Genomic DNA, 11,961 nt, shown 5'->3' with positions numbered 1-11,961 from the left:
CTAAGGATCAACTTTTTATTCTACCCATCCATTCTTTATTTCATTCTATATCATTCAATACCATTCATATCATATCTTGAAGCCATAAACCATCACCATTGCACTACATATCCCAAACGATCATCATAACAAATCATAAAAGTAATAATGAACATACTTAATCATAATCATTACCTTACATCATATGCATACAAATGTCTGGGTGTTACAATTCTCCCCTCCTTAAGAAATTTCGTCCCCGAAATTGCAATTACTGTGCGAATAACTCAGGATATCGCTGTTTCATTTCCTCCTCTGGCTCCCACGTTGCTTCTTCAACCAACTGATTACGCCAAAGAATCTTGATAATGCCGATCTCCTTATTCCTCAGTACTTTAACCTTGCGATCTAAAATCTGAATTGGTACTTCTTGATAAGTCAAGTTCGGCATCAGATCCAATGGTTCATGTCTAAGAACATGAGAAGAGTTCGAGATATACTTCCTGAGAATTGAGACGTGAAATACGTTGTGGACTCTATCCAAGTCTGGCGGTAAGGCTAGACGATATGCTCTTTCTCCAATCCTGTCCAATATTTCAAATGGACCAATAAATCTTGGGCTCAGCATTCCTTTCCTGCCAAATCTCATAATGCCTTTGAGAGGAGCAATTTTGACAAATACGTGATCTCCAACTTCAAACTCCAAAGGCCTTCTTCGGATATCGGCATAACTTTTCTGTCTGGATTGGGCTGTCTTTATTCTGTCCCGAATTAAAGCAATCACATTAGCTGTCTGTTGGACCAATTCTGGTCCTAACATCTTTCTTTCACCGACTTCATCCCAGTTCAATGGTGACCTACCTTTCCTACCGTACAATGCCTCGTATGGTGCCATGCCAATTGTCGTCTGATAACTATTGTTATACGTAAATTCAACAAGTGGCAATTTAGAATCCCAGCTACCAGGAAAATCAATCGTGCATGCTCGTAGCATATCTTCCAGAATCTGAATCACTCTCTCTGACTGACCGTCACTCTGAGGATGATATGCTGTGCTAAAAGCCAATCTAGTGCCCAAGGCTCTGTGCAAGCTCTTCCAGAATTCAGAAGTAAACCTTGGGTCGCGATCAGATACAATTGACACAGGGATACCATGAAGTCTCACAATCTTAGCTACATAGACTTTAGCATACTGGTTCATTGTAAACGTCGTCTTGACCGGAAGAAAATGAGCCGACTTGGTTAACCTGTCAACAATCACCCAGATGGAGTTGTAACCTTTTGGTGTTCTTGGAAGTCCCGTTACAAAGTCCATGGTGATGTGCTCCCACTTCCACTGAGGTATTAGGAGAGATTGCAAAGTTCCAGCAGGTCTTTGATGCTCAATCTTTACTTGCTGACATGTTAGACATTCGGATATAAACTTTGCAATATCACTTTTCATACCTGGCCACCAGTATAGACGTCGGAGATCCTAATACATCTTGGTACTACCTGGATGTATCGAGTATGGCGCTGTATGAGCCTCTGTCAAAACATCCCGACGAATGTCATTACCACTGGGAACACATATCCGACCTCTCCATGTTAACAAATCATCAGTGTTCATCGCAAACTCTGTATTTCCTTTCTTATCAGCTTTGGCTCGCAATTCCATCAACTGATTGTCAGTATGCTACTCCCGTCGTATCCTATCTGTCGACGTAGGACGAATAACCAAAGCTGAAAGTTTAGCGATGGTCCCTTGCTCTACTATAGCAATCTCGCTCCTCTAAAGATCCAATAACAACGGATTCTGAATCAACGAACTCAAAGAATAAACTGACTTGCGGCTCAAAGCATCTGCAACGACGTTTGCTTTACCTGGGTGGTAGCTAATGGTCACATCATATCATAATCTTTAACAAGTTCTAACCACCTTCTCTGCCACATATTGAGTTCTTTCTGTGAGAATAGATATTTCAAGCTCTTGTGGTCTGTGAAAACTTCACATTTCTCGCCATACAGATAGTGTCTCCATATTTTCAGTGCGAATACCACAGCCGCTAATTCAAGATCGTGGATGGGATAATTCTTCTCGTAGTCTTTCAACTGACGAGAAGCATAAGCGATTACTTTCCCATGCTGCATCAGTACAGCTCCAAGTCCCATCTTTGACGCATCAGTGTATACAATAAAATCTTCAGTGCCGCACGGAAGTGCTAGGATAGGGGCTGATGTCAACTTGTCTTTCAACACTTGAAATCCGTGTTGGCAATCGCTTGTCCACTCAAACTTCACCGCTTTCCTTGTCAAATTGGTTAATGACAGAGCTATTTTGGAGAAATTGGCAATAAAACATCGATAATAGCCTGCCAAACCAAGAAAACTACGCACCTCGGAGACGGTCGTAGGAATAGGCCATTGTTTAATTGCTTCAATCTTCATGGGATCCACTGCAATGCCGTCTTTCGAAACAATATGGCCCAGAAATAATACTTGCTCTAACCAGAATTCACACTTTTTCAACTATGCGTATAACTGCTTTTCCCTTAATAACTGCAATACAGTTCTGAGATGCACGGCATGAAGTTCCCGAGTCTTAGAATAAATCAGGATATCGTCAATGAAAACGATAACAAAGCTATCCAGATATGGCTTGAAGACCCGGTTCATTAGATCCATGAAGACAGACGGAGAGTTCGTCAACCCGAATGACATGACTAAGAACTCATAATGGCCATACCTGGTTCTGAATGCAGTTTTAGGGACGTCAGCTTCCCTAACTTTAAGCTGATAATAACCAGAACGCAGATCGATCTTTGAAAACACTGTCGCTCCCTGCAGCTGATCAAAGAGATCGTCAATCCTCGGTAATGGATATTTATTCTTGATCGTGACTTTATTGATCTCTCTGTAATCATCAATGCACAACCGCAAAGATCCATCTTTCTTTTTGACAAATAAAACCAGAGCTGCCCACGGAGAAGAACTCGGACGAACAAAGCCTTTGTCTAATAGATCCTGCAACTGATTCTTCAGCTCCTTCATTTCAGTCGGGGCCATTCGGTATGGAGCTTTCGAAATTGGAGCAGTACCTGGAACCACGTCAATCACAAACTCAACTTCACGGTCAAGTGGCAATCCAGGCACATCATCTGCAAATACGTCAGGAAAATCTCGAACTACCTCAATCTCACCCAACTTCATTGTCATCTCAGTATTCACATCTATTACAGTAGCTAAAAACCCTTGACACCCCTTTGATAACATTTCCTGAGCTTTCAAACAAGAAATATAAGGAGTGCCAAGCGAAATACCTGAACTTTGGAAAATCCCGCTATCATCATCTTTTGCAAGAAATCGCACTATCTTAGCCACACAGTCTATAACAGCACGATATGACGATAGCCAGTCCATTCCCAAAATAACATCAAACGCCACCATGGGAATAATAATAAGATCAGCAAATAGATTTTTTCATTCACTTGTACTGTACAACCTTTAAGAATACTAGAAGGCCATAATTCGTCTTCCGATGGCAACAAAATACTATAGTGAAGTGGTTCACAAGATGGAACAACATTCAAGGAGCGCAAGAAAATTTCAGACATAAAGGAATGCGTAGCACCAGTGTCAATCAATATAATAGCGGCCTTGACTGAAATTAAAATAGTACCTGATATAACAGAAGAATCAGGATTTGCGCCGTCTTTGGTCATTGCGAAGATTCTACCTTGAACCCTATTATTCCCTTTCTCACCTTTCACTGGACAATATTTGATAACATGTCCAACACCTCCACAACGAAAACATCTATTACTTCCAACCAAACACTCACCTGTATGCATTTTGCCACATTTCGGACATACAGGTCGATCATACGCAGGCGGTAGCATAGGAGCTTTCGGTCGATGCTCCTCTTTCTCTTTGCTTCTAAACTTGCCCTTACCTTTCCATCCAGAACCTTGGCCCTTAGTAGAAAAATCTTGGCGCTTCAACTGTCTTTCTCTTTCAATTGCCTTCTCGTCTTGCTCGGCCATCCTTGCTTTTTCAACAATCTCTTTATATGAAGCAGCTTTAGACATTCGAACGTCTCTTTTAATTTCAGCCCTGACACCTCTAAGAAAATGCTCACCCTTTTCAATGTCATTACTGGTGAGATATGGGGCAAACTGACACCCCTCTTAGAACTTGAGAATATATTCTTGCATTGACATATTTCCTTGCCTCAGTTCTAGAAATTCCTTCACTTTCTGACTTCGAACATCTCGAGGAAAATATTTGTGACACCTCGACCCGTTTACAATAACAGTAGCAGCGGAATTTAAAATTTTCTTATAAAATGAAGGAAGGTTTCAAAATACATCACCATAAAATGTTTAAAAGTAAATAAATGATCATTCAAATGATATAACAAAATACAAAATATCATTCCTATGATCATGATCCAAAAATACTTGCAAAATAACATCTTCCTTCCAACTTCGTATGCATATGACTCCGGGCCACAATCAACGTCCTGGTCCGTCGCTCTTATCTGCATCACATGAAATAACTGAAATGAGTATAAAACTCAGCAAGTGGAACTCTTACATAGCAATGATACATAGTATATTCTGTAAAACATGGCTTTGAAAACATAAAATACCATCAACTCTGAAACATGTATATCATAGCAATAGCATAACAATGAGATGGTATTTCTCTTTACTATGGTGGATTGATATCAATAGTAACTCTGTCTGTGGTGCTCTTATCCCATCGATATAAATCGATAACTCTGAGGGATATAAGCCTATGGTCGTTGATCAACTAATTGCATGCAATCTCTGACTATGTATCTATCAATCCATAAAACATTTAAACTCTTTCTTTGGGACATTATATCAAACACCTTGAATACTATATCTTTGTATTCCCTTTCAATACAATTGAGACATACAATGCCTCCAATAGATATAACAAATGAATCAATACATAACTATGAAGCAAATGAAGGGAATAACACATTACAACCTTTGAAACACAATACATATAACATCATGTGAGCACAAGGGATGAATTTCCACTTACAAACCACAAGAACACCTTGAATCTAACTCCTTGGTAGAAATCCTACAACAATAACCCGTATATAACACCATCATCAACTCAATAATCAAGAACCCATGCCAAATAATCCATAAAACAAACATAACAACAAACCCATATCATCTCTCTTCCAAAACCAAGAAATAACAACACCAAAAGCTTACCTTAGCTTCCTAGCACCAAGAAGAACTTCGATCTTAACTCAAATCACCAACTAAAAGTTTGAATCGAAGATAAGAAGTGAAAGAAATAAGGAACCCTAGCCTTCCCAAGGAGAGAAATCCGAAAATGAGAGGTGAGAAATGAGAGAAATGGAGTTGACTTGTATATAAGCACTTAAAACTCCAAAAACACGCTTTTTAAAAATCGCTGGCCGCTCGGGCGGACATATTTTTCCGCTCGGGCGCAGAACTCTCGGCCAGAAATCCAAAATTTTCGAAGTAGGCTCGCCCGGGCGGACATTTATTCCCGCTCGGGCGCGCACTCTACGCACTGCCACTACAAAGATTGCTTCTTAAACGCCTCTTATATTCATAATTTGGAAAAGTGGTAAACTACAAAGTTGTAGCTCTATGTCTTGTCTTGAATCCCTCAAAATTTCAGATCAATTGAACGTCTGAGTAAAAAGTTATGCCCATTCTCCTAACATGTGTCACTGGAGGAACGTCGAAACACACGAAACACTTCGGGGCACTTTTGGCTTACCTTCCACAATGATTTGAACAAAACTCAAAATAAGAAAGATACACCTCTATGTCTTATCTAACCACTCCAATTGGCCACATACCAATTGGCTTAACATACGAATTATCATGAATTTAATCGTAACGCCGCTACAAAAGCACTACACATCATCTATAACCAACCATACTATAGATCATAAATCGAAACTCTTAACATCCAAACTATACCTAAACTTGACCAAGTAGTCAATAAACTTATTAAAACTTAAACCGTACCGTACACCAGGCTTGGCTATTACAATCTCCCCTCCTTAGAGGAATTTCGTCCTCGAAATTGACGTCATTGCACGAACAACTCAGGATACTTCTCTCTCATCTCATCCTCTGGTTCCCACGTAGCCTCTTCAATCAAATGATTCCTCCAAAGAACTTTAATGATGCCGATATCTTTGTTCCTCAAAACTTTAAATTTGCGGTCCAGTATCTGAACCGGAATCTCTTGGTACGTTAAATTCGGCGTCAAGTCCAATGGCTCGTGGCGAAGAACATGGGAAGGATTCGCAATATACTTCCTGAGCATCGATACGTGAAAAACATTATGGACTCTGTCAAGATCTGGCGGTAGGGCTAACCTGTAGGCTCGATCACCAACTCTGTCCAAAATCTCAAAGGGGCCGATAAATCTCGGACTCAACTTGCCCTTCTTGCCAAACCGCATCACACCCTTGAGAGGTGCTATCTTCAAAAACACGTGATCGCCATCCTCAAACTACAAAGGTCTACGACGTACATCTGCATAGCTCTTCTGTCTCGACTGCGCTGTCTTCATCCTCTCTCTAATAACAGCAACTACATCAGCAGTCTGTTGGACCAACTCTGGACCCAACATCTTCCTCTCACCAATCTCATCCCAATACAAGGGAGATCTACACTTCCTGCCATAAAGTGCTTCGTACGGTGCCATCCCAATCGTCGCCTGGTAACTGTTATTGTACGTGAACTCCACAAGAGGCAATTTAGAATCCCAGCTACCAGAATAATCAATAGTGCAAGCTCTGAGCATATCTTCTAGAATCTGAATTACTCTCTCTGATTGACCGTCGCTCTGAGGGTGATATGCTGTACTGAAAGCTAACCGTGAACCCATAGCTCTGTGCAAACTCTTCCAAAACTCTGAGGTAAATCTAGGGTCACGATCAGACACAATCGACACAGGGACACCGTGAAGTCTAACAATCTCTGCTATATAATCCTCGGCATACTGGTTCATGGAATACGTCGTCTTGACTGGGAGAAAATGCGCTGACTTGGTCAATCGATCCACAATAACCCAAATAGAATTAAAACCCTTCTGCGTCCTTGGAAGACCACTCACGAAATCCATCGTAATATGCTCCCATTTCCACTGAGGAATCGGCAATGATAGCAATATCCCAGCAGGTCTCTGGTGCTCAATCTTCACCTGCTGACAAGTTAGGCACTGAGAAATAAACATGGCAATATCTTTCTTCATACTTGGCCACCAGTAGAGTCTACGAAGATCCTGATACATCTTGGTGCTGCCTGGATGTATCGAATATGGTGCGGTATGTGCCTCTGTCAAGACGTCTCGTCGAATATCATCACCAGCGGGAACACAAATACGGCCTCTGAAAGTCACCAAACCATCTCCATTCACCCCAAACTCTGAGTTACCTTTCTCCTCTGCTCTAGCTCTCATCTCTGTCAACTGAACATCAACAGTCTGCTCTCTACGGATCCTGTCCGTCAAAGTAGCCCGAATGACCAACGCTGAAAAGCGAGCAATGGTTCCAGGGACTACCAAAGAAATCTCCTCTCGCTGCAAATCCAACAACAACGGCTTCTGAATCATCGAACTCAAGGAAGAACTCGAATTACGGCTCAAAGCATCAGCGACTACATTCGCCTTTCCCGGGTGATAACTGATCGTCACATCCTAGTCTTTGACAAGCTCTAGCCACCTCCTCTGTCGCATGTTGAGCTCTTTCTGGGAAAACAGATAATTCAAGCTCTTGTAGTCCGTGAAAATTTCACACTTTTCGCCATATAAGTAATGTCTCCAAATCTTCAAGGCGAAAACCACAGCTGCCAGCTCCAAATCGTGCGTAGGATAATTCTTCTCATAGTCTTTCAACTGGCGAGAAGCATAGGCAATGACCTTACCACGCTGCATCAACACTGCACCAAGACCCCTCTTCGATGCATCGGTATACACAACAAAATCCTCTGAACCACTGGGCAATGAAAGAACAGGAGCTGTCGTCAACTTGTCCTTCAACTCTTGGAATGCACTCTGGCAATCATTGGACCACTCGAACTTCACAGTCTTCCTCGTCAGATTGGTTAACGGCAGGGCAATCTTAGAAAAATCTGAGATGAAACGACGATAATAACCTGCCAACCCAAGAAAACTGCGTATCTCTGATACAGTGGTAGGAATAGGCCACCTCTGAATCGCCTCGATCTTCACTGGATCAACAGCTATGCCATCCTTCGAAACAACATGGCCTAGAAAAGAAATCTGCTCCAACCAGAATTCACACTTCTTCAACTTAGCATACAACCTCTTCTCTCTCAACAACTGAAGAACAACTCTGAGATGTTCTGCATGAAGCTCTCTGGTCTTGGAATAAATCAAAATGTCGTCGATGAAAACAATGACAAAGCTATCCAAATACAGCTTGAACACACAGTTCATCAGATCCATGAAAACTGAAGGAGCATTGGTTAGACCAAAAGACATCACAAGAAACTCATAGTGACCATACCTGGTCCGGAACGCTGTCTTAGGGATATCAGATTCCCTAACCTTCAACTGATTGTAGCCAGACCGAAGATCAATCTTCGAAAATACAGTAGCACCTTGCAGCTGATCAAACAAATCATCTATCCGTGGCAACGGATACTTGTTCTTGATAGTCACTTTGTTGAGCTCCCTATAGTCGATACACAGCAGCAACGACCCATCTTTCTTCTTGACCGAAAGAACCGGAGCTCCCCAAGGCGAAGAACTCGGTCGAATAAAACCCTTGTCTAAAAGATCCTGCAACTGCGTCTTCAACTCCTTCATCTCGGTAGGAGCCATCCTATACGGAGCCTTAGAAATAGGAACCGTACCTGGAGCTAGATCAATCACAAACTCAACATTCCTGTCCGTCGGCAAACCCGGCACATCATCCTCAAACACATCAGCAAACTCCCTCACAACATCGATATCATCTATATTCAACTTAACCATTCTATCCACATCCACAATCGAAGCCAGAAACACATCAAAACCTCTACACATCAACTTCTCAGCCTCAAGACAAGAAATAAAAGGAAGGACCAGCGAAGTACCTGCACTGGCGAGCGTACCTTCCCTATTGCCATCATCTGCAAAAGTCACCGTCTTAGCAACGCAATCAATCACTGCACGATAGGTTGATAGCCAATCCATGCCAAGAATAACATCAAATGCAACCATCGGGATGACAATCAAATCAGCAAAAACCATACGCCCATCAATTTGAACAGAGCACGCATACACAATCGATGTCGGGCACAACACATCTCCCGAAGGCAAAACAACATTGAACTGGAGGGAAAGAACAGAAGGAACTATACCCAAAGATCTCAAAAACAATTCAGACATAAAAGAATGAGTAGCACCAGTATCAATCAATGTCGTAGCTACTCTGCCTGAAATTAAAATAGTACTAAAGATCACAGAAGAATCATGGTTTATACCTTCCTTGGTCATCGTAAAGATGCGACCCTGCACCTTATCCTTGCTCGCTCCCCTTGGACAATCTTTAGCAATGTGGCCAGCCGTGCCACAACGATAACACATATGAGTACCAAATCTGCACTCTCCTCGATGATATCTGCTGCATTTAGGACACAGCGGCTTCTCAGGATCAACTGGAACTAGCGGCGGTCTAGGACTCGATTCCATCTTGCCCTTCCCTTTGAAACGATCCTTGCCTCTCTTATTCGAGCCCTGGCCTCTCTGAGCAATGGCCTGATGTCTCGCTTGCCTCTCTCTGGCTATGTCTTTCTCATCTTGCTCATCCAACAAAGCCTTAGACACAATTTCCTTGAACGTCACATCCTTGGACATGTTGATATCTCTTCTGATCTCCGCTCGAAGACCTCTGATGAAATGAGCACCTTTGTCCTTGTCGTTGGAAGCAATATACGGAGCAAACAGACAACCCTCCTCGAACTTCAAGATGTACTCATCAACGTTCATACCTCCCTGTCGAAGCTCCAAGAACTCTGTCACCTTCCTAGCTCGAAGTGGATCTGGGAAGTACTTGTCGTAAAACAGATCAGTGAACTCTGACCACTTCAAAGCCGGTAGATCAACACTAACCTTGGTCGCATTCCACCAAATACGTGCAGCCTTGACCAACATGAACACTGCACAACTGATTCGGTCCTTGTCCTCGTAGTTGAGATGATCAAAGATAGCCTCAAGAGCCTTGATCCACTCCACAGCCACTAACGGATCGGTGCTCCCTGCGAATTCGGGTGGATCCATTCTCTTAAAAGCAGAAAAGACGGCATCAGTGCCAACTGCCTGAGCTACTTGGCCTCTCACTTGACCTCTACCCTGCCCTATTCCTTGCAATCGAAGCAGCTGCTGAATTTGCTCGCTATGGACTTTGGCCTGCTCTTTAAGCAACTTGCCGAACTCGTCGACAACCCTCGAGGAAGAACTATCTTCACCCTCTGACGCCTTACGCTTAGGAGGCATACTCTACAATGTGCTCGCAAAAGACATATCAATAAATAACAATGAATAGATGCAAAAGAAAACATACCCGGACAGTTGAAAGTAGACGAAGAACGGTGCTCTGATACCACTAAATGTGACACCTCGACCCGTTTACAATAACAGTAGCAGCGGAATTTAAAATTTTCTTATAAAATGAAGGAAGGTTTCAAAATACATCACCATAAAATGTTTAAAAGTAAATAAATGATCATTCAAATGATATAACAAAATACAAAATATCATTCCTATGATCATGATCCAAAAATACTTGCAAAATAACATCTTCCTTCCAACTTCGTATGCATATGACTCCGGGCCACAATCAACGTCCTGGTCCGTCGCTCTTATCTGCATCACATGAAATAACTGAAATGAGTATAAAACTCAGCAAGTGGAACTTTTACATAGCAATGATACATAGTATATTCTGTAAAACATGGCTTTGAAAACATAAAATACCATCAACTCTGAAACATGTATATCGTAGCAATAGCATAACAATGAGATGGTATTTCTCTTTACTATGGTGGATTGATATCAATAGTAACTCTGTCTGTGGTGCTCTTATCCCATCGATATAAATCGACAACTCTGAGGGATTTACCTGTGGTCGTTGATCAACTAATTGCATGCAATCTCTGACTATGTATCTATCAATACATAAAACATTTAAACTCTTTCTTTGGGACATTATATCAAACACCTTGAATATTATATCTTTGTATTCCCTTTCAATACAATTGAGACATACAATGCCTCCAATAGATATAACAAATGAATCAATACATAACTATGAAGAAAATGAAGAAAATAACACATTACAACCTTTGAAACACAATACATATAACATCATGTGAGCACAAGGGATGAATTTCCACTTACAAACCACAAGAACACCTTGAATCTAACTCCTTGGTTGAAATCCTACAACAATAACCCGTATATAACACCATCATCAACTCAATAATCAAGAACCCATGCCAAATAATCCATAAAACCAACATAACAACAACCCCATATCATCTCTCTTCCAAAACCAAGAAATAACAACACCAAAAGCTTACCTTAGCTTCCTAGCACCAAGAAGAACTTCGATCTTAACTCAAATCACCAACTAAAAGCTTGAATCGAAGATAGGAAGTGAAAGAAATAAGGAACCCTAGCCTTCCCAAGGAGAGAAATCCGAAAATGAGAGGTGAGAAATGAGAGAAATGGAGCAACACTTGTATATAAGCACTTAAAACTCCAAAAACACGCTTTTTAAAAATCGTTGGCCGCTCGGGCGGACATATTTTTCCGATCGGGCGCGGAACTCTCGGCCAGAAATCCAAAATTTTCGAAGTAGGCTCGCCCGGGCGGACATTTATTCCCGCTCGGGCGCGCACTCTGCGCACTGCTACTCCAAAGATTGCTTCTGAAACACCTCTTCCATTCATAATTTGG

At 41.7% G+C, this 11,961-nt stretch overlaps 1 protein-coding gene across 1 annotated transcript; it reads right to left on the bottom strand.

Moving 5' to 3' along the window:
• Window positions 1–250: 250 nt before the first annotated feature.
• On the bottom strand, window positions 251–2,406 carry LOC142519703 (uncharacterized). Its single transcript, XM_075622733.1, has 4 exons — window positions 2,095–2,406; window positions 1,426–1,506; window positions 1,095–1,375; window positions 251–740 (listed from the first exon to the last, which is right to left on the bottom strand). Exons 1-4 carry the CDS (start codon window positions 2,404–2,406, stop codon window positions 251–253), a joined length of 1,164 nt encoding a protein of 387 aa, XP_075478848.1.
• Window positions 2,407–11,961: the final 9,555 nt, after the last annotated feature.

Source organism: Primulina tabacum, chromosome 11 (assembly GCF_025594145.1).
Source record: "Primulina tabacum isolate GXHZ01 chromosome 11, ASM2559414v2, whole genome shotgun sequence".
Classification (NCBI taxonomy): domain Eukaryota; kingdom Viridiplantae; phylum Streptophyta; class Magnoliopsida; order Lamiales; family Gesneriaceae; genus Primulina; species Primulina tabacum.
This window is presented reverse-complemented; position numbering and strand designations above follow the sequence as displayed.